Here is a 27100-nt window from a genome sequence, read left to right as displayed (position 1 = left end):
TGGAACTGATCACATTTTTGAGCCATGTGTTATAAAAGAAAATAAAATATTTGGGAGCAAAGATATAGAACAAGAGATTGTATTCAGGTTACAAATCCATCCCTTTTCTGTTTAATTTATACCAAAAAATAAAAACAAAAAACCCACATAGGTAAATTTTGGGGGACCTTTGTTAACAAAGGTAAATTTTGATTTTTAAAAATATGGAATTGAACACTAGTTTTTTTTTTTAAACCTATACCCAAGAAATTAATACAATATAAAGAATTAGTAGGGTATAGTTTGTTTGCTTGTTTGTTTTTGGCTGCATCGCTCATCTTGTGGTGTCTTAGTTGAATTTATGCCCTCGATAGTGAAAGTGCAGAGTCCTAACCACTGGCCTGCCAGGGAATTCCCTAGCATAATTTTATGTCTAGATTTTTTTTTTTTTTTTGTGGGGAGCATTTAGAATGGGAGTACAAACTTCTTCCTCTCAAATTCTGGTAAATCTGGGATGATCAGAATTTAGGGGATTGTTTGTAATTAAATGTTGGCATGTTCGTGGCATGGACCCAGTTTGAATTCTCTTGAAGCTAATCTTGTGATGAGGATTCGGATTTATGTATCAACATTTGAGACTTACTAAGCGTTCCTGGGAGAATCAGGGAAGGAAGTGGAGGAAGCAGGACTGAAGATAGGGAAGAAGACAAGAAAGAGAGTAATTTCTGATGATTGCTGAGTCTCAGATTCCACAGGGTACTCCGGATCATAAATTACATCTTAGATTTGTCCCACTTTGAAGCAAAGAATGGACTATCAAACTTCCACATAACTCAGTACCTAGCTATAGGTTTTCCCAGGAACGCAGTGCGTCTGGCGCACTTCTGCTTCTCTGTATAAAGAACAAAGTTGGTTTTGGAAGAGAGGGTCTGAGGGAATCTGAATATCCCCAGGGCTGTGCTCTACACATGGCTATCACAAATCTGTCTTGCCTGCAATTAAGTTGCAAAGTGTGATTCTCCATGTTTTTCTGGGTCAAAGAGTTCAACTATGAGGCAGAGTTTACAAGTCTAAGGATGCAGTTAGAGCCTGCACATTTTCACAGAAACTTCCATTAGAATTTGGCCTGGAGACTGGTGGTGGGGAACCCTTAGCTGTGTGTGATCAGGAGTAGAAAGAAGAGGATAATACAAGTTCTAAAATTTTTGAAGCATATGAATGAGAGAGGGGAAAAAAAGTAAAACAATTATGAGGAAACCTGGGATATACTTATTATGGGAGAATGCTTGTTATTGTTGTTCAGTCGCTCAGTTGTGTCTGACTCTTTGCGATCCCATGGACTACAGCATGCCAGGTTTCCCCGTCCTTCACTATCTCCTGGAGCTTGTTCAAACTCATGTCCATTGAGGTGATGAGGCCATCCAACCATCTCATCCTCTGTTGCCCTCTTCTCCTGCCCTCAATCTTACCCAGCATCTAGGTCTTTTCCAATGAATCAGCTCCTTGCATGAGGTGGCCAAAGTATTGGAGCTTCAGTTTCAACATTAGTCCTTCCAATGAATATTCAGGGTTGATTTCCTAAAGGATTGGCTGGTTTGATCTCCTTGCAGTCCAAGGGACTCTCAAGAGTCTTCTCCAGCACCACAGTTCAAAAGCATCAATTCTTTGGTGCTCAGCCTTCTTTATGGTCCAACTCTCACATCTGTATGTGAGTACTGGAAAAACCACGGCTTTGACTATACAGACCTTTGTTGGTAAAGTGATGTCTCTGCTTTTTAATACTGTCTAGGTTTGTCATAGCTTTTCTTCCAAGAAGGATGCTTATTCAGGCAAGCTGTTGTTGCCCAGACTTCAGAGGAAGGTTGGACAGAAAATTCTCAGCTCACATTTGGAGTTACCAGAACAGTTTCCACGTGACTGCAAAAAACTTGACTTGGAAAGGAGTAAAACTCAGAGGAGGCCTTGGATGATGGTAAGTCTAGCAAGAAAGGACAGTCACCCTGGGTCAAGGCCAAAGGAGGGGCCAGCTGCATCTAAGCAGAATAGAAGTGAAGCCATCCAAGAACAGACTGCTTAAAACTTTAAACCTGTGCCAAGTTTATTGAGGAATGTGAGACTGTGTACTTGCAAATTACCTCAACACTATATCATCTGTATTCTGAAAATTTCTCACACTGCAATAGAGACTTAGAGCCTTTTCAAATGTTTTTTAGTCTGTGATTCTGCGATCCTAAGTGAGTTGTGTAAGCTATGCACTCTGAAGGTGCTGTGTTCCTGCGGACATCACCAGGATTGAGTATTGCTGAGAAGAAGAGGGAAAATGAAAAAATCAGTGATCTTTCATGTGTGGTCTTGGGGGGAACTATTTTGCATTGTGATTACCCAGAAACTTGTCCAAAGCAAGTGCTCAAAGGAACCCACTGAGAAGCGACTTATTCATGCCTTAAATTTGAGTGCCCCATCTGGAAACTGTCTGTCTTTTAGTCACATTTGCATGCTGGAAAAACTACATTTAAAAAAAATCACAGCAGATAATAATTATAAACCTCTAAAATTTTTTATTTGTTTATTTATTTTTACTGTGCTGGATCTGCCTTGCTGCTCCGGCTTATTTTTCTAGTTGTGGCAGGTGGGGGCCACTCTCTAGTTGTCGTGCTTGGGCTTCTCACTGTGGTGGCCTGTTTTACAGAGCACGGGCTCTAGGGGCTCAGTAGCTGTGACACATGGGCTCAGTAATTGTGCCTCCTGGGCTCTAGAACACAGGCTCTCAATAGTTGTGGTACGCAGGGTTAGCTGCTGCTCGGCATGTGGGATCTTTCCTGATCAGGGATTGAACATACATCTCCTGCACTGGCAGGTGGATTATTTATCACTGAGCCACCAGGGAAGGCCATTAATTATAAATCTTCAACACAATTAGAGCATAAGCTTGCTTTGTCTATATTCTAGCCAACTACATTTGTGACAAAAAAATAACAGAAAGCTAAGAAAAATATTAATGATTGATGACAATTTTTTCACAAAAAGGAAAATAAAGTGTTACTAATAAATATTATTTGAGTTCCAGGAGCACTCTGTCATCTCATACTAACTGTTCTTTAAGTTGGGTACAGATAAAATTTCTTTCACAAGCACCAGATTATGAGCTCATACAGTTTTTCCCTTAATACTGCTGCTACTGCTGCTAATTCACTTCAGTCATGTCCGACTCTGTGTGACCCCATAGACGGCAGCCCACCAGGCTCCCCCATCCCTGGGATTCTCCAGACAAGGACACTGGAGTGGGTTGCCATTTCCTTCTCCAATGCATGAAAGTGAAAAGTGAAAGGGAAGTCACTCAGTCGTGTCCAACTCTTAGCGACCCCATGGACTGCAGCCTACCAGGCTCTTCCATCCAAGGGTTTTTCCAGGCAAGAGTACTGGAGTGGGGTGCCATTGCCTTCTCCGTCCCTTAATACTAAAAAATAATAAAATATGAAAAAAAAGTTCCCAAATAGGTACTATTATGTATAAAATAAGCTACAAAGATATATTGTACAATACAGGAAACAGAACCAATGTTTTATAACAATATAGGATTTATTTTAAATCACTGCTATTATTATCTTGATTGACACTCTTATCATCCTGTCTTTGATCCATGGAAATAAACCTCTTCAAGCTGATTTTCATGTTTTTTTGATAGTTTTGCTTCTTTGTCTTTTGTCATCCATAAGATCACTCCTGCTTTAGATGCCAGTCATGAGTCCAGATGTCTGGTGTTTCTGACTAAGCCTTATATCAGGAGCTCCCACAATCCCCTCCTCAGTTTAGACAGTTTGCTAGAATGGCTCACAGAACTCAGGAAAACAACCTACTCACTATTTCTGATTTATCATGAAGGATACAAGTCAGGGGAGATGTACAGGGCAAGGTATTGGGGCTGGTTGGCCGCACAAAGCTTTCATGCTCTCTCCACACAGGCCACCCTCCCAGAAAGACGCTCTCCCAACCCTGTTGTCTTTGGGAAATTCCATTACTTAAGATTAATTAAACCATTGACCATTGGTGATTAAATCTATCTCCATTCCATCTCCCCTTCCCCACAGATTGCAGGTGGGAATGAAAGTTTAAACTTCTAATCATGCCTTTTTGTATGCTAATGAAAGAGCAGTCCTCTCATTAGGATACAAAAGGACACTCCTCTTTCTAGAGATTCCAAGGGTCTTAAATGCTCTGGTATAAGGAATCTGTGTCAAAGACTGATTGACTATTAGGACAAAAGATGCTTTGAGCACCCTATTGTTTAGGAAATTACAAGGGTTTTAGGAGCTCTATGTCAGGAATTGGAGTAGAGACTAAATTTATACTTCTTATTAGGTCACAATATCATCATCTCAATTTTGGAAAAAATATATACAGAAAAATAGCTATATGGTAGTAAACCAAAATATTAACATTGTGGTGATCTTTGTTTTCGATTTGTGCTGTTATTCCTTTTTAAGGGGCTTCCAAGAACCTGACTGCCAATGAAGGGGACTTAGGAGAGTTTGATCCCTGGGTCAGGAGGATCTCCTGGCATAGGAAATGGCAACCTGCTCCAGTATCCTTGCCTGGGAAATCCCATGGACAGAGGAGCCTGGCAAGCTACAGTCTACGGGGCCACAAAGAGTTGGACATGACTGAGTGCACACACACACACACACACACACACACACGTTTCATTTTAATTTACAATTTGTACTTTATAATTTTATAATAAAAATAAAGGACACGAGTGAATTGTAGCTAATTCAAAGCTAGAAGATTGGTGTGAAGAATTATCTACAGATCTTCCTCTACTATATGCCTGGGCTTAAGTCCTAATAAATCCATCATAAGTTGAAAATGGTATATGTCGAAATGCATTCAATACACCACTGAACATCATAGCTGAGCCTAGCCTACATTCAATGTACTCAGAACACTTGCATTAGCCTACAGTTGGGCAAAATCATCTAACACAAAGCCTATTTTATAATAAACCGTTGAATGTCTCATGTAATTTATTGACTACTGCACTGAAAGTGAATAACAGCATGTTCATATGGCTACAGAAAACTTGAAAATGTGTCTGTATTTACCCTCCTGGTGGGGTGGCTGACTTGGAGCTGCTGCCACACCCAGCATCACCAGAGAGGAAAGCAATGCATATGGCTAGCTAGAGAAAAGATCACAATTCACAACTCAAATTACAGTTTCTACTGAATCCATATCGCTTTTGCTTAATCATAAAGGCAAGAAATTGTAAGTCAGAACCAGTCTGTCTGTACTCTTACATGGAAGAATAACTTTTACAAATACTATTAAAAAAATCTTAAAAAATATATATATTTGGCTATGTAAAATAAAAACTTCATCAGATAAAATAATCAACAACACAATTAAAAGATAAATAAAATATTTTAAAGTTAATACATTATTCATAAGGCATGATATCATTAATTCATCAAGAAAAAAGCAAATGGGAGAAAATAAGTACATGTAATACAGTTAATGGGCTTCCCAAGTGGCTCAGCGGTAAAGAATCTGCAGGCAATGCAGAATATATGAGTTTGATCCCTGGGTTGGGAAGATGCCCTGGAGAAGGAAATGGCAACCCACTCTAGTACTCTTGCTAGAAAAATCCCATGGACAGAGGAGCCTGCCAGGCTACAGTCCATGGAGTTGCAAAAGAGTCAGATATGACTGAGTGACTGAGCACTAGCAATATCAGATCAGAAAACTCACAGAAACCTAGGATATTATGATTTCTTCACTTTACAGGTAAGGGAAATGATTTTAAAGATTAGATCCCTTGCATGTGAGAATAAGGACAAGGTTGAGACTCATTCTTCTGATTTTGGACTCAGATCTCAAGCCCTGTCACATGGTGGCTGAGGAAACCAGTCTTCCTCACCTAAATAGGACTTTTTGTGGCTCACCCTCATAGTCAAGGGTTCTTGACATTAGAATGAGGACTACTCTCCCTTCTTTGGATACCAAACCCTTACAAAATTTAAATTGTATGACTTAGCTTTTGCTTAGTTCTTCTTATCCACCAACATTTATTTATTTATTAATTTTTGGTTGCACTGAGTCTTCATTGCTGTGCTCAGGTTTTCTCTAGTTGTGGCAAGCAGGGACTATTCTTCATTGTGAAGGAGGAAACAGAGCTGGACTCCATCCTAGGCCTGGCTGCGAACATTAGGCTACACGCATGGTCACCCTCCCAATGGACTCTGAACTTTGTGCCCCATGTCTATAGAAGTGGCATACCAATGGAAAACCAGACCCCCCGGATGAAAGAGCCTCAGGACTTTGTACTTGGACTCTCCGTTGCCTAAAAGAATATGCTAATTATCTCTGTAACAGAACAAAGTCATAATGTTTATCGTGATATGACCACAGTCCTATTGATAAATGTCCACTGTTTATCTAGTCTTGTGACACATGAATCATGGGTTAACTTTGATCGTATCTCTCTTTTACCTTGTCCAGACTAGTTTCAAGGAATTTGGGGAGGTGGGTTTGAGCAAGTACACTTAGGGTATATAAGGTTTTCACAAAAACTGGTTGGGGTCCTTGGCTGAGAGGAGACTGCCTTGGGCCTGCCGGTGTAATAAACTGCACTCTACTATCTGCATTGTCCTTCTGAGTGAGTTTGTTTCCCGGAACGCGTGGCTACAACAATTGCAGTGTGTCGGTTTCTCATTGCAATGGTGTCTCTTGTTGCTGAGCACAGGATCGAGGTGCATGGGCTCCATAGCTGCAGCACTTGGGCTCAGTAGTTGTGGCACATGGGCTTAGTTGCCCCTCGGCATGTGGAATCTTCTCGGATCAGGGATTGAACCTGTGTCCCCTGCATTGGCAGGTCTACTATCCATGGTGCCAACAGGGAAGTCTCTGCTTATTTCTAAATAGAGCGTGCGTGCGTGCTCAGTCACTCAGTCGTGTTCGACTCTTTGGCACCCCATGGACTATAGCCCACCAGGCTCCTCTTTCCATGGGATTTCCCAGTCAAGCATATTGGACTGGGTTGCCATTTCCTACTCTAGGGGATCTTCTTGGCCAGTAGTGACCCAAGGATGAAAGAGCAGATAAAACCAAGGAGGGTCTTGGAATGCAGGAACAGAAAAATGCGGCCCTTATCATCCTTCCCTCCCCTATGTTGTAACTATTAATGGATTTTCAGTCCTCTTGAGCAGTATAACCTGTCTCCCCTACTGCCCCATAAGGAGAAGGTATTTGCCTTACTCTTCCCTCCACCCTGGATACTTGCCTCATCCAATCAACAGATGATCTGCAAGACCCCTATCCCATTCCTTGTACCCTGGGTATAAAAGTGGACTAAGGACCCCTGTTCAACGTTGGTTCTTCCTTGAGCAGGCCCGATTTTCTAACAGAGTCTCCCACTCGAATAAACTTTATTTCCCTCCCATTTTGTCTCATGTCTGGAAATTCTTTTCCAACCCTCACACGACGACACAGCCCAGGGGTCAAACCTATGTTTCCTGCACTGGCAGGCAGATTCTTTACAATTGAGCCACGTGGGATGCCCAAGTAAAGCATATACCTTTCATTAAGTTTTTAATGTTAACATAATTACATGTTCATCTTCATTAAAGCAAAATGTATTTTAAGCTGCTCTTCAGTCTAAAGAGCATATCTTATGACAGTGAATATTTTGCTTAATCACCTACTTACTTAATCTATAAGTAAAGAGAATTTTGGTCACTTTCATACATTAATCTATTAAGATATCCTCTTTATACATTTAAATATAAACACTATGCTCAGAGTTTAAATATGTATTGCCAAGATAATCCTGACTCCACACCCACCCCTGCTGTTTGTCTATGACAGATAAAATCATAAACTCAAGACATGTTTCCACGCTAAAAACTTTCTGGTTTATTCATTTGGGCTCTTTACATACAAACTAGAAATCAACAGGAAATCTTGTTTTCCTCATTTGTACCATGCTTCTACCACAGTTATGAAAAAACAAAAAAACAACTGCCATTATGATCCAAAGAAAATATATGGTCAATGTGTTTCAATTTTAGACCATGTTGGAAAAAATCATTTTTTAAATGCATAATTGTTCCAGAAAGAAAAACACAATAGACAGAAATGGACTTAATTGTTACTGCCATAAATCAATGATTTACAGTTGTTTTTCCTCCCTTAATTCCCAGGAATGTGTTATCACACATTCTCATCAGTAACAGAAGCCCTTTATGTGGATGTAATAGACTCTCCAGGAGGTGGTTTCTTATTTAACTAAGATTCCTAGCGGATTCTGGGAAGCCCCTTCCCAAAGAACAGGGCCACCTGCACACTGGTGCTTTTCAAATTTGAAGGTGAACAACCTGGGGCTCTTGTTTTTATGCAGATTCTGGCTTATTAGATTTGGAGTGGGGCCTTGAAATCTGCATTTCCAAAAAGCTCCCGAGGTGAGGCCGGTGCTATTGGGCCATGGACTCTACTTTTCAGGTAGGCAGTATAACCACCTCCCAGCTCCTAATTACCAATAGATGCTGCACGTTTGTGAACCCAGTTATGGGTTTGATGCATTTGTCTTTATTTGGTCTGTGCTTGGGTTCTGTTTGGCTTTTAGAAAATTTCCTCTAGTCAAAGCGGGGAATTAAATAATTTATGGATCTATTTGACACAATTATTAAAAAATTATCTTAGTGTTTCCTGCAAATACCTTCCCAATAAATAGAAAATCAGATATGATGATGAGAATGAGCACTGGTCTCACATGTGGGTCAGCAATGGCAGCGATGACTCCTGCACAGATGAAATGGTAGAACAAATGAACTTGTTGAAGGATTCCTCAAGCTCCATGTGAGCTCTTATTCTTCTATGGGACCTAATCCCTAGACACTTGGTACTTGGTGATGCTGCTTTATTTTCTCCAGGTTGTTCTCCCCTCCCTTTCTTAATCTCTCTCCCAAATCAACTTTCATGGCTCAATCCTTCCTTTTTTTGATCACTTACTCTGTGCAAGGCAGTCTAAACACTGAAAAAATATGAATGACTATGGGTTTTAAGCTGTTTAATATTTATTTAGGAAAAAAAAAGGCATGCAAAAATAAGTGATTAAGGATTTCCATAACAGCTGGGCTTGCTCTAATCTAATTCTGAAAGGCCAGTTTTATCCGGTGTGCAGAGGAAGTAGGCAAACACACAGCTGTTGTTTGGAGAATAGTACACGTGTTGAGGTGAGAAACTACACTGGCTGGAGACACACAGGAGGGGCCTGTGGGAACACAGCTTTAAGCCATGCGGGTTCACTGTGTTGGGAAACCACAGTGGGAGCTGGTCAACCTTCTGCTACCCATTTAAATGGAACTGTTTCTGTTTAATGCCATAAACCCAAATTTAATTTTTTTTTCCAAGTTTTAATTTTTTTTGCAAGCAGAAGTCTTCTGGGCCTCTCTTTTTATAGACAGTGAAGCCACCAGAAGTGCAATTCAGAATATAAATGATGGTTTACATGTTTGTCAGGAAATGGAAAAACATGAAGGTGCTGACACAGCTTCCACCTGAGCTCTTCCTAGGAAGAGAATGGAATTTGTGTTGACAAAATACAATGACAAGGTACGGAGTGAAGTGGAATTGGGGTCTTCTAAAGGCTTGGAGGTGCTGGGACCTCACCGAGGAAGTCACAGTGAAAGAGGCGCTGGTTAATCTGAAGGAGATGGAAAATGAGAAGAGGAGGAGCTTAGGAGGTGAAGCCTATGTGACCCTTCCTCCTAAGCACTCTAAAGTTTCAAAAGGTGCAACAACAACACTGAATATACACAATGCATGCAGAGCCAACTCTTTAGAAAAGACCCTGGTGCTGGGGAAGACTGAAGGCAAAAGGAGAAGGGAGCGTCAAAGAATGAGATGGTTGGATAGCATCACCGACTCAGTGGACATGAATTTGAGCCAACTCCGGGAGATAGGACAGGGAAGCCTGGCAAGCTGGAGCCCAAGGGGTTGCAAAGACTCAGACAGGATTTAGCAACTGAACAACAAAAACAAATGATGTGAATAGGTTTTTATGGAAATTGTTGAAGGGACTGTGTTTTGCATCTGGAGTGTCATGGACTTTTACAGGTACGGAGCAAAAGAACATTGGTTTATGGTGTCAGAGAGAAGCGTAAGAATGTAAGCCAGGATAATTTACCAAAATTAAGGAGTAGGCTCCTGAGTGTGGGATGGGGTTTAGGATCAGGTTTAACCAGTTCACTTGGGGGTGAGGAGTCCTCAGCTGGCATTTAGATTATACATTTAAAATCATTTGTTCTGAGAAAAATTTCCACCTGAAGCTAATATTTTAAAATTTCTTAGTCTTGTTTAAAATATCTACTTTGAAAGGTCAGAATGTCTTATAGCATCTCCCATTAGGTTTGTGCAATCAACTACCCCCTTCTACAAAATCCAGGGGTTTTCTAAGCCCTATTAAAAAAATATTTTTACTGTTAACTCCTTCCCTGTCTATTCTTATAGTTTTTTTAAACAAATTTAAATTTATTATGAAATGCTTTGAAACACAGAGCACATAAAACCCAAGGTCCTATCACTCAACTTCCAGTTCGTCTATGTCTTGCAAACAGAGAAACAATAGTTAAAAGGGTTAAGGTAACTTAGAAAATTCTTTTTAAGACTTTACAAGAATGCAGAGTTGTGTAAGAAATGTCAGAAGTCACCCAAAGGCTGTCATTCTGGGGTACAATAATTTTGCTTTTTTTCTTAGAAGATGTTTTCTCCCAGAACCTAAAGAGCTAACGAACACTACTGAGATGAGAGGGACCTGACTGTAAGAAGCCTGGAGTGGATTTGTTTTTCTGGAACTAGCCCTGTTGTCCTCTGGCAAAACAAAATTAAAAGATAATAAACACACAGCTGCCACTGTGCCTTGGAAATAAAAATTTTCAAAGCCTTTCAAATTTTAAACTGCAAAATCTTTTGTTGCCTCAGGTGTTTTCCTTAAATTGTTGCCTGCATGTTCCTAAACCACCTCTTCTTTTTAGTGTTCTGTCAAGTTACTAAGCTGTCAGATAAGATTAAACAAGGTGGTAATTGTATGCTTTAAAGTTTTGACTGTTTGTTTCTTTAGGAACAATAACAAATGAAAGAATTAAGGTAAGTTTTTCTTGCAAATTATAAATTTTACTTAAATACCTTTGAATTAGGTAAATTCAAGTTATTCAGTGTTTATCCAAGCATCTTGAATGAGTAAGATATATGAGTATATATTGGCAAAAAATACTAAGTATGACATGGTCTTAGGCCCGAGCAGCTTGCAAATAAGAAAGAGGCAAGAAAATTTTTATTTAGCAGTCAAAATGAACAAAAAGATATGTGTTGATTGGTATGCACTTGAAGAATTCTTTAAAGAATATTCTAAACAGTTTCTGTGAAGCTTCTGTGCTTCATGAAGCAAAACAAGAACCTCAATTTAATTTCCTAAACCAACTTGTTAGATGAATGACTGCATCACATTAACTTGCTACTTCACTGAATGACAATCATTATAGTTGGAAAAGCGCAATTAAACTAATAGGTTTGGCTATAAGTACAATCAACCATTTTCCCTTTTTATACTATCAATCTCACTTCTAATACTTAGGTGTTTACTACGTTCAAGACACCATGTTATGGACTATGAAGAATAAAAGACTGTAAAACACACTATCCTCAACTTTTGGTCTGGTTGGCTGGACATGGTTTCTTCATATAACTTCAAGACATACATACAACTTCATACAACTGCAAGACAAAGAATCCCAAAGGAGGTAGAATTACCTTGCAGTAGAGTTGTCAGGGATGGCATGGGGAGAAGACTGGAGGACTAATAGAATGTGCTGAGGATGGGAAAGGAGGGCTTGGATATTTCAGATGAGAAAACGGCAAGAATTCAAGAGCAATGGCAATGGCAGCAGAAAGCAATTTTGATATAAAGCAATGCTTTAGTTAGTCCAGAAAAAAAGGTTCCTTCCTGCTGTCATGGAAGATGAGGCCAGAATGACAGGTTGAGGCCATATTATAAAAGCTTTGAATACAAGCTTCAGAGTTTGTACCTTATCCTGTAAGCAGAAGAGTTTATCATGGAAAGCTTTTGAACAAGTATTTGGTGTTATTAAAGCATTCATTTATAAAGTGAAATGATTTGGAGTGATGCACAAATAATCTTGAAGGGAGGGGAGCCTGGAAGCAGAATGCTCAGGTAAGAGGCTGTGGTATTAGTCTGGGTGTGAGTTGGTAAGAACCATATCAGGTAGGTGTTAGGAATGAAGGACAGGCTAAATCTCTATGTGCCTTTTTAAAAAAATGAAACATTTAGCATAGCACTATAAAGGAACAATATAGTAAAAAATTCCAAAATTAAATTTATTGATAATCTTCATTTTCAATGAGCAGACTTTAGTGGAATGATCCTTTAAAGATAGTTGCATGCATTCTTTATCTGCATGATGTTATTATGAGTACAACCCAGTTTTACTCATGTTCCAAATAAGATTTTTTTTCCAAGTAAGACATTTGGTTTAGTCCTAGGAAAACTTGGTGTATTTTTGAGGAAACCGTATATTTTCTTCCTTCTCATAATAAGAACTATGGAGCTCACACAATTTTCCCTGAATGCCTGTAGGTTCCAAACCAGGCTTTCTGCTTAACACAGCAGCTGTGTTGTCTTTAGACCGTAATCTGTTTCCTTCTTTGTTCGCTGTCCTCCTCTCCCTTGTCATTACTCTTCACTAATCTTCCTGTCTGGGTTTCTCCTCTCCCCTCCTTGAGTTTCTTCAAATGAGTTTTCAAAGAGACAAAGGAAAAGTACAGTTACTCTGCCAAGAGCTCTCTCTCCTGTCTCCACTCTCCGTTCCTTCTGAACTCCAGCCTGGCATTTCTACACGCTGCTTGTTTTCTGCTCAGCCTCTGAAACAATGGCCCCATCTTTTGTCCAATCTCCATCCTTATTCAAATATGGTTGTTGAATCAACAGCAGTCAGATCACCTGGGAACTTTGAACAAATGCAAATTCTCGGGCCTCATCCCAGAACCAGAAACTCTGTTGGTGGGGCCCAGCAACCTGTATTTTAACAAGCCCTCCCATGATTCTGGGCCTCCCCTAGTGGCTAAGATTGTAAAGAATCTGCCTGCAATGCAGGAGACCTGGGTTGCATCCCTGGAATGGGAAGAGCCCCTAGGGAAAGGAATGGCTTACCCACTCCAGTATTCCTGCCTGGAGAATTCCATGGACAGAGGAGCCAGGTGGACTACAGTCCATAAGGTTGCAAAGAATCAGACGTGACTGAGCAACTAACACTTTCACTTTCTTTTCAATGATTCTGACCCATGTTGACGTTTGTGAACCACAGCTCTAGAGGATGACGGTACTGTTTTCTTTCTCTCCCAGTCTTATGTTCTCCTGCTCATGGTACCTCTCATTCACTCTGCATGTCTACTCTGTTATCTGGGCAAATCCTTTCTACACTTTTTAGAATAATTACAAATTCTTCAAGGAGCTTATGTGATTCAGTTCAGTTCAGTCACTCAGTCATGTCTGACTCTTTGTGACCCCATGAACCACAGCACGCCAGGCCTCCCTGTCCATCACCAACTCCCAGAGTCTACCCAAACCCATGTCCATTGAGTCAGTGATACCATCCAACCATCTCATCCTCTGTCGTCCCCTTCTCCTCCTGCCCTCAATCTTTCCCAGCATCAGGGTCTTTTCAAATGAGTCAGCTCTTCACATCAGGTGGTCAAAGTATTGGAGTTTCAGCTTCAACATCAGTCCTTCTAATGAACACCCAGGACTGATCTCCTTTAGGCTTATTTGATTGGTGCAGCTAATTATTACCTCCATCAATGTCACTTAAGCATTTATGGGTCCCTCATCTCATGGTCACCTGCTGATCCATGCTTGAGAATAACTGCCAACATCTGGCCCTGTCACTGGCCAGCTCTACTAAAAAACAGACGAGCACTGCTTCCCTGAGAAGATCACAGCAGATAAACCAGAAGGAAGCCTGCTCCTTTCTAATAAATTAATCTTTCATTAAGGTGATGTGTGCTGCACAGTATGACTCCAGAGGAGGACTAGTTGAGATTTTCCTGGTTGGATAACCTGGATTTCAGAGTCCTTTTAGGAAAGACAAGAGACAACAATTATTGCTTGATACCACTGTAGCCGGTCAGAGGCAAAGCAATCTCCCTGTTTTGATATTGGAAGTTAGCGTTGAGATTAGAGATCCTATTATAAGTGACAGGTACAAGGACCCAATTAGTAAGTTTTACAGATGCCATCCAATCTATATCCTTTAAAGGAAATGTAGTGCTCTGTGTTTGCCTTAGCGTGTAATGATACTATTCCCTCTCCTCCTTTTTTAAATTAAGAAGAACTTTGTAAGGTCAAATAAGCCACGGTGCAAAACTGGGTTAAATATTCAAGTTGTTTTGTTAGGGGTAAAATGTAGCTTGGAATAAGTTTCAGTGGAAACCTCATGAATTTAAGGCAGAACATAGAAGGGGTGGTTCTCAAAGTTCTGAACGTTGGCAAAATATTAGTAAGTATTCTTGTGAAATAGATGTGTTTCTAACACTTATTCGACCATAATTTGAAAGATGTTGGTAAACTTTGCAGCTAATAACTGGGTCCAGGGTAGTCTTTTTCTACAGTTGATTTGGAAAACACAAAACCAGAACAAATATTTGTTAGGCATTAATGCAGGACTCAGTTCCTATCTGGAACTTTTCACGAACTTGAGCCAAGGTTAATGTATCTGAAGCAATAGCAAAAGTACAAGATAATAGAAGGTTAAGCACTAAATTACGTTTTCCTTGACGTACTTGTCTTTGTACACCCTTGGAAACCTCGTCTCCTATGACTTTATCTAATAACTATGTAGGTCAGTGTTTCTCAGTCCTGAGTAATGTAGGGATGAACGGCTGCAAAATTTTCTCACATTCTCTCAGTTAGGAATGAAAGCATTTTGATTAGTATGTCACCAAAACACGTATCAATATAAAAATGGATATAAATCACCTACCTTTATGATTCTTAACCAACTACAAAAACCAACTGTATAAATGAAATGCAGAAAAGCTATATAGCCAAAAGAATTTGTATTAATTTAGTGGCATGGATGATGTTTTGCTGAAGTGAATGCTACCACTCAAAGCCTGAGCATGGCCCTGCTGGCTAAGGGGCAGTTTTTTTTTTGCTTTCAATAGGCCTTTCTTATTATAAGTCACATGACAACTCAGCTTTCACCACTTCTGTATTCAAACTGCTGTGAAATATTCATTATATACTTCTTATGGGTTTTTTTTTTTTTGGATGTGATTTGTTCAAACACATCAGGTATGTATTAACTCTGTCATATTTTCTCACTATTTGACAGTAATTAATATAATACTATAGACGGTCAACTTGATAACTTGACTGAAACACAAATGAAAAGGTGAGAAATGAAATCATGGGTGATACATGACTTAAGCTAGCCATCCAAATGGGCCCAAATTTTCTTGTTTTTTTAAAAGATTGTCATGGGTATTAAAACATGAAATATTCATTGAGATATAAAAAAATTCTTATTAAAAACTGAGGCCAGTTGTGATGAACACAGGATCCCCACCGCCCCCCACCCACCCACAAGGAAGCATTGGTGACCCAGCCATCAGCCAACTGCCTCCAGCTCTCAGTTCCTTTAGGGTCTGCTCAGCTGCAAAGAGCTGCCCACGTGCAAGGACTATTGGAGGCAGGGGTGTTCAGACTTGGCTATTTCATTTGAATTGAGACAACTCTGAAGGGCCATATATGCTCCATATTCCTTGCAGACCTGGCTGAGGTTCTGCCAGCCTGCACTACAGGTCCTTTTAGCCCACCTGATCTTGCTTTCCCCCTCTCTTCCATTAGTTATGTGTGTTAGTCACTCACTCATGTCTGACTCTTTGGGACCCCTATGGACTGTAGCCCACCAGACTCCTCTGTCCATGGAATTCTCCAGGCAGGAATACTGAAGTGGGTTGGCATTTCCTTCTCCAGGGAATCTTTCTACTCAGGGATAGAATCCGAGTCTCCTGCATCTCAGGCAAATTCTTTACTGTCTGAGCCACCATGAAAGAGAATAAATACCTGACATGGCACACTCCATCTTTCTGTCTCCTTCTGGAGAATCTAGTCAACAAGAGCATCCAAGAGTCTCTCCAAGGACCCCCAGAGTAATGAGAATACCTCTTGTGTAGCCCTGATTCTTCTCTTGAGGTTCTAGTCTGAAAATTCAGCTTCCACCTGCTCTTCACATTCAACAGCTCCAAAGCTGATGCAGAACTGATCCCTTGAGCTTGTGCCTTAGAAGAACTTGTGGTTTTCCCCCATTTTACACTTTATTTAATGGCACTACCATTATATTCTCACAGGATCAAAACTTTCGAGGTAATTTTGATTCCTCACAGACCTTGCTCTGTACGCCCAGTCTATGAGTTATGCTTCCTAACATGGGCAGGACTTTACTCATTACTCCAGGGAGTCACTTCCCTCTCAACAAGGCACGCGACTGAAATGACAATGGAGAGGTTCACTTGATCTTGGGATATCTAGCCTCTTTAATCGTCTTGAGTTTTCCTTAAACTTCAAAAAAACAAAAAGCCCTCTATGTTTTTCTTAAAGGACACACAGAAAATTTAAACCCACAATCATCTACTCATTTTAGAGCACAATATATTGGTTTAAAAAGAGAAAAGTTCTTTGAGAGGATGGCAGCAAATGTCAAAGACCTTACTTTTCCTTCTGCCTTTAAGATTTGTGCAGTACAGTCATTAAAACATTTATATTTTCCCTGGTTTAAGATAGAATACATTCAACTTTCTTTTCCTTTTTATCTTTTACATTGGACTAAAGAGTAAAGAAACCAAATCTTGATAAATGCCAAAGTAATAATTTTATAATATGGAGATTAAAACATGTGTGAATGTTATTATGCAATTTAGAAGTCTATAAAAATGAATTTTTTTTTTAAAGGAGGCAAATCACTGAAAGATACTGACGTTTAAAATTGAAAGTTGTGTTGTCAGTTGAAAATGAGAAATTGAAATGTTTGTGAGGGAGAAATTGTCCGGGGAGCAATAGAACATTTCCTGCCCGTGGCTGCAGTCTTGAGGGCTGGTGACTGCCATGACGAACCCAACAGCCATCACCACAGCACCAATGGGAAGCATGACGCAGGACATAATCTTATCTGAGTGTGTCCTGGGTTCTTCAGACAGCTTCAGATAACATGCCGATGGAATGATAAAAATTAAGGGAGCTGCACAGAGCACGCCCTGCATATTGAAAACAAGAAATAAGATAATGTTACTGAGTGGAGCCTTTCTGGGACAGTTTGGAAAAAAAACACCTAAAAAATCTATCTATCATCAGGCATGTGACAAGTATGACAGCTTCAGTTAAATCAAACAGAGGAAAGAAAAATAATTCCAAGAAAGACTTTCCTTTTCTGACAGTATATTTACAGATGAGAAAAGTAAAATAATATAATAGTATATCAAGCTAAAGAAATAATAATCAAAAAATAATATAAAAAATAAAGCAGATGGTATGGCTGATTCCTGGCAAACTCTTCAAAGTTCGCTTATTTTCAGTCACATCATATTTCCTTATACTCTTCATCTCAAATTGCTGTGTACCTACTTTGCCTTTTAAAACTGAGAGGTCTGTTTGTCAACTGTGTACAAAACAGGAATATTCGGAGGTATACATAGGGCATGCGTCTTATCTCTTCTCTTTTCTTGACCTTGTAAGAAAGTAGGTGCCTATCTATATGAGAAAGGAAAACTGTACCCCTCAGGGTACTTAGCATGAAATAGCATTTCTAAATCCTCTTTCAAGTAAAACTACTCACATTAATTACCCTAGAAAATTGACAGCAGAACTAAATAGCTATGACTCATCCTCCCTCTCCCACATTAGTTTATGGATAAGTCCAACCTGAGGGGGAATGTCAGATTGAAAATTACAGGGAGTATTGCTATCTAATATAAATAGACCACAAGTTACTGACTTCAAAGGAAAGAGACTTTCCATTTGAGGAGGCTAAATCTGTAAGGAATTCTGCAAATGAAATAATGTTAAAATTAAATGTATTTTAGATAATATATTTTTGATTATATTAAACATTATTTATATATCAAATAAAAGAAGCATATGATTAAAATATATTAAATATAATCATATGATAAATGGTACTTTCTTAAGTCATAAAACACAAGCTGTTTTTTTTAAACAGGCACTCAGTAAATATGGTAAGGTTAAGAATGAAAAAGAAGCATTCCACAAAATATATATTTTCCAAACTTGAAAAGTTATTATGGAAATTTGTAAAATATACAGAAAAGTAGAAAGAATCATATAACAAAACCCTATACACCTATCACCTACAGTTTGAAAACTTTTTCACATTATTTTGGTAAAGTAACCCCAGGGGAAAATCATAGAAAACTGATTTTGAAATTGGGTGATGTAAAAGAACAGATTATACCTTAAAATATTTTTAAAAGAAAGATTTTTTCAGTATCACCATTTACTGAATTTACTTTGCTTTATACTAAGTACTACTCTCCTACCAAAAATATACAACATCATATGATTTCAAAAATACAAGTTTTTAACAAAAAACAGCAAGTCAGGAGAAATATCAATTAGGAGGAGCACATGAAGTCAGACTGGCCAGGCAGCAGCTAAAAATTTGGGGAAAAATAGGAGGAACCATACTTCATGGAAAATATTTCTATAGTCACAGACATAAGCATGGGAAAATACTAAGAAGTGTCATCTTCTAATTTGAAATATATGAACAATATAACTTTGCTATTCATAGTACCTGAATACAGATGAATACCTACAAAAGTACACGGCATATAAAGGATTAATTTTCATATGGCTACAGAGTCGGACACGACTGAAGTGACTTAGCAACAGCAGCAGCAGCAGAGTTAAATGAATTATGTATTTCTTAGGCTCCATTATGACATTTGAAACTGATGTTTTTTGAATTATAAAAAATACTTAATCTATGCTTATAATAATTATCCTTTGATTTCAATGAAATAATTTTTGAAAATAAAAAATACAAACACAGGAGGAGTCCCCTAGCGGCTCAGTAGTAGAGAGTCCGCCTGCAAGTGCAAGAGACCCAGGTTCAATCCCTGGCTTGGATAGATCCCTTGAAGACGGGAATGGCTACCCACTCCAGTATTCTTGCCTGGAGAATCCCATGGACAGAGAGGCGCCTGGCAGGCTATAGTTCATGGAGTCACAAAAGAGTCGGACACAACTTAGTGACTAAACAACATGTTTGTGAGTGCATGCGTGTGTGAGTACGTGCATGTGTCTGTGTCTGTGTTAAAGAGTGATAAAAGGCCGTTCATAGGAACACATGAAGCAACTTCATCAGGAACTGTGGAGTGTGAAAGTGCTATCCGGATGGAAACTGCAACCAGCTGCTGCTCAGAAGCTGTCATCAGTCAGCATTTTGGGACTCTTCCAAACCTAACTTGCTGGGCAGCGCAAAGCAATGGGTGTTCTGTTTATGTCATAATTCTTAAAGGTTGAGAAAGTAGCAATTAGTGGGAAAAGTTTATAGCTGATGTTTGTACTGGAAGAAGTCCAGTTGAGTATCTTGTCTAGATAGCAGTTCCTTCCCTAATATTTGAAAGCTCCGTCTTGGTAGAGATTGTTGCTAGGACCCAAGATTATCAGTAAAATGATAAAAACATCTGCTCTATTCCCTACAAGTTGTGTGTATGTGTGTGCTCAGTTGCTCAGTCGTGTCTGACTCCTCATGACCCCATGGACTGTAGACCGCCAAGCTCCTCTGTCCATGGGATTTTCTAGGCAAGAATACTGGACTGGGTAGCCATTTCCCTCCTCCAGGGGATCTTCCCTACCCAGGGATCAAACCTACATCTTCTGTGTCTCCTGTATTGGCAGAAGGATTCTTTACCACTGAGCCACCTGGGAAGTCCATTCCCTATAAATTAGTCCAACTAATTTCATCTATCTAATATAGCCTTGTCAGAGGATACACCACTGGCTTAGTAATAATTTTCAAAATTTCCTGACAGCACATAAATGCCATAACTGTTTATCAAGAGACAAGAAAGTATATAGCCTATTTATAAAAGGGGAAAGCACTATCCTTTGATAAAAAACACTACTGATACCAGGGCATTTTGCAGTTTGCAGGCGGGAAATAACAGAAGGTGTTGAATATTTTTACTGGCAGTACAGATGGGAAAAGTATTTGAATTGTCCTACCTGAACAGAAACCTCTCATCTGATGCAAGGAGGCTGAAAACTAAAGAAAAGAGTGCTTAAACATCCTTAAAATTTCTATTTTGTAATCAATCTGGACTCGTGAAATGTGTTCCTATACCTTAAAGAGAAACTCTAGCTCAGAGGTCTTTGGCGGCTTGCACTATGGCTCGCTCACTCTGTGTGCTCTTGCTGGGTAACAGGTTTGCTTTCTTCCCTCCGCTGTATGCCGCACACCGTGCTTGTTGGGCTGGTTAGCCTGGCCACAGGCACCAGCTGCTTCATCTTTTCTCTTTGTTCTGCTGCAAGTGGAAACCCAAAGGACCCAATTACTGCAGATGCCTCCTTTCTCTAACAGCGACACTAGTGCCAAGATGTTGGATTGTTATTAACAAGAATGGAACTTATTTTGTTTCTAAAATGAATCCTTTAAAATTGAGGGTGCATTTGCCTTGGAAAATAAGTCATTTTGTTCTACTGCCATGAAAACAATAAAATAAAAAGGAAGCTAAGTTCTAAATGGGGTTTTGCTTTTTTATTAAATAACTAATGTAAGTCTGAATAATTTTATTCTATATTATTTTAGTTATACTGAATAATATCATTTCCTTAACTTTGCAAATTGAAGGTCTGATTCTATTATATCATCACCTGTAAAGATCTTTACTCTACTTAATGATGATTCAGAAGTCACAATAGGAAAAGAATTTCTAAGGTACTACCTTATTAACTAAGGTAAAGGCTATTAGCTAAACAGTATCAGCTTAGATGAAAACCTTTTAATTTCATTTTTTTGTATTTAACCCTTTTTTAAAGTCTATCTATGTATATTCTGAATTACTCTTAACCTCACCGGTAAACTCAGTGCATAGATTTTTAACTTAAAAAATGGAAGGAGACATGAATACATTTATTTTGCATGATTTAAAGCCTTATACTTAGGAAATTTCTGACTAGCATAATGATTAAAAACATGGGCAACAGGGTTTGAAAGCTTGTGTTCACTCTCTACCACTTAAAACTAGTGTGAGCTATTTAAGTGTCTATTGACAGATGGATGAATAAAGAAGATGTGGTATATGTACACACACACACACACATATGCACTCGAATACTACTCAGTCAAAACAGAATGAAACTCTGCCATCTCCAGCAATGTGGATGGGCCAAGAGAACATCATGATTAGTGAAGTAAGTCAGACAGACAAATACTGTATCATCACTTATAAGTAGAATCTAAAAAATAAAACAAACGAGTGAATATAACAAAAAAGAAACAAACTCACGGATATAGAGAACAAACTAGTGGCTACAGTGGAGAGGGAGTAAGGTAGGAAGGATAGGATAAGGGAAGGAGATTAAGAGATACGAACTACTATGTATAAGATAGATGGGCTACAAGGATGTATTATATAGCATAGGCAAATATAGCCATTGCTTCATATTAGTAATAACTTTAAATGGAGTATAATCTATAAAAACATTGAATCACTAAGTTGTACACCTGAAAGTAATATAATGTTATAAATCAACTCTGCATGAGTGGGTGCTAAGTCGCTTCAGTCATGTCCAACTCTTTGAGACTCCATGGACTGTAACCCTCCAGGTTCCTCTGTCCATGGGATTCTCCACACAAGAATACTGGAGTGGGTTTCCATGCCCTCCTCCAGGGGATCTTCCCGACCCAGGAATCGGACTCATGCCTCTTCTGTCTCCTGCACTGGCAGGTGGGCTCTTTACCCCTAAGGCCACCTGAGAAGCCCATAGAGATCAACTATACTTCAATTAAAAAAACCCATTGTGACCTGTTAATGGCGCCAATCGCTCTGTGTCTCTATATCTTCATATGTGAAATTTATATAGATTAAGGATGATAATATATGCAAAACACTTGACTCAGAGTAAATGCTCCCTACGTGTCAGCTCACACTGTTGTTTGGAGGGGAAACATCACATGCTTTAGTTGCTTCTAAAGGGCTGTGTGACCTGCTGCTTGATCTGATGTTAAAAACATAACAAATACCCACACAAAACAGAGTTGAACAAAGACCTGACTGTGACATTGCACTTACAAAAAGACTTTCACTGATTAAAAAAATACACACTCAGATGGTCTGGAAGTGAATGAACATCTCAGATTTCTTAAAACTAGTGTAATTGAGTTCTTAGATCATAACAATTGGGCACTCTTCTTAAATGTCTATATAGTCAGGTTTTTCTTTTTTTTTTTTTAATCTAAGTATCTAGAATCATGTTTTAAATTTTTAAAATAGTCCTCAAATTCAGCTCAGATCTTGACTTCATAACAGATTTTCATGAAATATCATTATTTTATTACAACACCAGAATTTTGTCTTAACCACAAAAAAATTTCAACTTAGGCACAACTGGGAATATTTAATGTGATTGTGCTCAGTTGCTCAGTCATTTCTAACTCTTTGCAACCCCATGGACTGTAGCCCACCCTTATGCGCTTATAATTTTGTTAAGTAAAGTGTCAGGGAGATTTGGAATTAACAGAAAGTAATGGTCAAATATACATAAATATATCATTCCTGAAAAATAAGCAATATGGGTATGCTTGGTTAACTTAAAGGGAACAAAAACTGTTAGGCTATCAAAATAGTGAGTAGTAAGGCAGTTGATAAACATATGTTCTCTCATATCACAATCCTACAGTATTCAAACAAACATGCGCCCTCAAATGAGACATTTCACAAAACAAGAAATAACAGAGTTGGGAATTGTGCTGGTCATCTCCTCAGTATAATTAAAGGATTACTATTACTGTCAGCCCCAACAATTTTTTGTAAGACTTAATTGCTTGATGCCACAACTAGAGAATGGGCTTCCCTGGTGGCTCAGTGGTAAAGAATCCACCTGCCAATGCAAGAGATGAAGGAGATGTGGGCTCAGTCCCTGGGTTGGGAAGATCCCCTGGAGTAGGAAATGGCAACCCAGTCCAGTATTCTTCACTGGGAAATCCCATGGACAGAGGAGCCTGGTGGGCTATAGCCTGTAGGTCACAAAGAGTCAGACAGGACTGATCATGCCTACTAAAGAATGCCTTCTGTGTCCAGGAACATTTGTAGACAGAAGTCCTTCACTGTGCTCCCAATGGACAGTGGCCCATGCAGTAATTTGAAAACTGTGTTCTTAGCACTCTGCTATATGTACTGTGGGGGATGGAGAAGGCAATTAAGCTCCATTCTTGTCTCTAAAGAACTTGTACTTTGATAGCAAAGGCAAGCTTTGGACAGTCCAGACCATACATGATATAAGGTAGTACTTAAATCAAGTTACATTTAGGTTGCAGTCATCCATTTACATAGATCGAGGTTGGAACGTGAAATGACTTTCAGTGAACCTACTAGCCTTTAGCCTATGCAAAATGAGGAAGTAGGTAAAAGTTACCTCGGATAATTTTCCATGTTTCCTATGAACTTTCTTTCCATTGCTGGGGGAACAGATGTTTCCCTAGTCATACGAAGGTTGGGGGAGTTGCCTACTCTCTACTTTCCACATGATCTGATACAGGAAAACTCCCAACAGTGTGTTCCTGACTGAATCTTCTACTACCTTTGTCTGGGATTTCAAATCCAAATGGCACCTGGAAGGAATAATACCTTCACCTCCCCTTTAACTCTCAATGGAGTGAGTAAAAGATAACTTGATATTCTATCTATAAAAGCCCACCCTCCCTGTAGGACATGATTGATCAATGCTAAGTGGTGTGGTTTTGAGTAGAAATTCCAGAAGGATTGTAGAAGGGGAAGAGGAAAGGCTCTAAAGCAGTATAATCACTTCTATTCATGTTTCACCAAATGATCTCATTATCCTATTTCCACAAAGTAGAATCAAGGAGTCACTTTTTTGGGGTCACTTTTAAAAATTCAAATACAGTTGACATATGATATTATGTGAGTTTTAGGTGCACTAAATAGTGATTTGACATTTACATACATTATGAAATGATCATCAGAGCAACCCTAGTAACAATCTGTCCCCATACAAATTATTACAATATTATAGATATTCCTTATGCTGTGTATTACATACACGTGACTTATTTATCATATAACTGGAAATTTGTATCTCAGTTTCCTTGATCAATTTCACCCCTGCCCCTCCTCTCTGGCAACTACTCATTTGGTCTCTGTATCTATGAGTCTGTTTCCATTTTGTTCTGTTTAATCTTTTTTTAGATTCCATACGTTGATATAAGTAGGATAATACAGTATTTGTCTTTCTCTGTGTGACTTATTTCACTTTAGCATAATATCCTCAATATCCAACCATGATGCTGCAAATGGAAAGATTTTATTTTTTATGCCCGAGTAGTATTTTATTGTATATACATACCACATATTATTTATTCATCTCTTGATGGACACTTAGGTTGCTTCAATATCTTGGCTGTTGAAATCATGTTGTCAAGAACTTCACAGTACATACACGTTTTCAAATTAGTGTTTTTGTTTTCTTTGGATAAATACCCAGAAGAGGAATTGCTGGGTCCCAAGAAGTCATTCTTGATGTGCCCCTCTATCCCCCTGACCTCACAATTGAATTGGTTACCAAATTCTGTCAATCTTTTCTAAAAAGTGTCTTTTAGGAGTACACCCACATCCTTTTCTCTTCTTCACTGCCTCTATAGTAGCTGAACTTGTAAATTTCCCTGTGCGATTGTAAGCTCCACAAAAGCACAGATCCTTTCTGATTTCCTCCCATCCTGTATGTCTGCTTCTGTGGCATAGTGTATCACTGACCCTTGAATACCGTGGGAGTGAGGGGGTTACTGAGCCGCTGGAAGCTCATATATAACACATATGATTCTGCATACTCTTTTTCTCCATGTCTGCAGGTTCAACCAACTGAGGTTCACGTAGTGCATATTTATTGAAAAGTATCTGTGTAAAAGTAGACTCCGTATTTCAAATCCAAGTTGTTCAAAGCTCAATTGTAATTATTTAATATATATCTGATCAACAAATAAACATATTAAAGCTGCACTAGACTTTAAATCTTTGTAAGATTTGGAGAGAAATGAAAGAAAAAAATAATTACAGGAAAGAGTAAACATAAACCAAAGGATAAAAGAAAGAATTAATATGGATTACTCACAGGTCTAAAACAAGATTGACTAGAGCTGTGGGTAGATTTTGGGAAGTTAATAGTAAATAACTTTCCACAGATAGCTTGGGGTCAGATGATAAAGGCAACAGATTTTGTGCTTGTTGAGAGAAAAGTAGAGTTTTTAAGCAGGATGGTGATAAATTGGAAGCAGAACTTAAATATGTGCTAGTTGAAGCAAAACCCCAATATTAATTCAAATGTGATATGATGAAGACATCGATTTGGAAATCAGCAGTAGAGATTACAAAGGAAATGAGAGAGAGAGAGAGAAATACTTAATAAGGTAAGTGAATGGGTAAGTGGATATAACTTCCTTCATTACATATTTTAATGAGTCTCTCTAGACCTGTCTTTTTTAGGACTTCCCTGGTGGCTCAGACAGTAAAGTGTCTGCCTATAATGTGGGAGACCTGGGCTCAATCCCTGGGTTGGGAAGATTCCCTGGAGAAGGAAATGGCAACCCACTCCAGTACTCTTGCCTGGAAAATCCTATGGATGGAGAATCTTGGTAGGCTACAGTCCATGGGCTTGCAAAGAGTCAGAAACAACTGAGTGACTTCACTTCACTTCACTTCACTTCAGACATGTCTTTACTCTGCAAAGGAATTTCCCCTAGATTTGTTTAATTTATACTTATTTTCATTTATATCTATGCACTATAGAAAATAAAATATGGAAAAACTACTTAAACCAGTATTTCAGTTCCAGCACTACTGACATTTTGGATTGCATAATTCTCTGTGTAAGGGTTACCCTGCACATGATGAGATGTTTAGCCACATTCCTGTCCTCTACCCACTAGATACCACCAGCATCAGCCTACCCAGTTGTGGCAACTCAAAACATCTATAGACACTGCTCAGTGTCCACTGGGGGTGGGGACAGAAAGGCATTTCCCCCATTGAAGAACCACTGCTCTAAAAATATAAACCACATAATATCATCTATGCAAATATTTACTATAACAAGCACATTTTCATTCCAGTTCAGAAAATGACACCTTTATTAAGGAAAAATATATCTCATGTTAAATGCAAACATAACTTTAAAAGAGATTTTTAGAATCTTCAAATGTACTTACATTGAGCTCTAAAACTATTCCAAGGCAATCAATCAGCAGTGACACAAGTGTGGCCACGGTAATGATAACCACAGTTATGATAATGTGGCAAACTGATGAAAGATTCCCACCAAAAAACACATTGGCAATTACCTGCCAAATAGAAACAGATTATTTAGAGAGGGACTCTCAGAGTTGTGCAGGAGTTTTAAAAGAGAATTTTATATTATAGTAGTTGGGACTATATAAAATACAGTAAGGCAATCAATCAAATCTTAAGTCATATGAATGAATGTTGTATCTTTTCCAAACTATTTACACATAGACACACACACATCAATAACAAGTATTCTTTGTTGAACTATTAGACAGGCATTGGCTTACATTCCAGACTCAGAACATGGCATACTACTGAGTGAACAAAAATATTTCTGAAGTGTAGGAGAGACCTTGAGAAGTTACCTTATTCTTTTTCCCTGAGTCCAATAAGGTTATTATTAACACAAACTACAGATGTTATTTATATTATCTGAAGGACTTCTAAGGAAAGAGTTAGCACAATATCTTTTAATAATAATGCATGTTTAATATTCTTTACTAATAGGAAACTA

At 38.8% G+C, this 27100-nt stretch overlaps 1 protein-coding gene across 4 annotated transcripts in view; it reads right to left on the bottom strand.

Annotated features, from left to right (window-relative positions):
• Positions 1–12345: 12345 nt before the first annotated feature.
• SLC38A11 (solute carrier family 38 member 11) overlaps positions 12346–27100 on the bottom strand; it is a 60426-nt gene continuing 45671 nt past the window's right edge. For 3 of the 4 annotated variants that reach the window (XM_061436484.1, XM_061436500.1, XM_061436505.1), the window contains 3 exons: positions 26511–26642; positions 17029–17304; positions 12346–14122 (listed from right to left, as the gene is read on the bottom strand). In XM_061436484.1, coding sequence (XP_061292468.1) covers positions 14039–14122; positions 17029–17304; positions 26511–26642 — 492 coding nt within the window. In that variant the 3' untranslated portion in view covers positions 12346–14038. Of the gene's footprint in view, positions 14123–16563; positions 17305–26510; positions 26643–27100 lie in introns of those variants that run through there. The other variant, XM_061436492.1, reaches the window with a different exon arrangement.

The sequence above is a fragment of the Bos javanicus genome, chromosome 2 (genome assembly GCF_032452875.1).
Source record: "Bos javanicus breed banteng chromosome 2, ARS-OSU_banteng_1.0, whole genome shotgun sequence".
Classification (NCBI taxonomy): Eukaryota; Metazoa; Chordata; class Mammalia; order Artiodactyla; family Bovidae; genus Bos; species Bos javanicus.
Note: the sequence above shows the minus strand (reverse complement) of the source record. Positions and strands in the feature narration are given on the sequence as shown.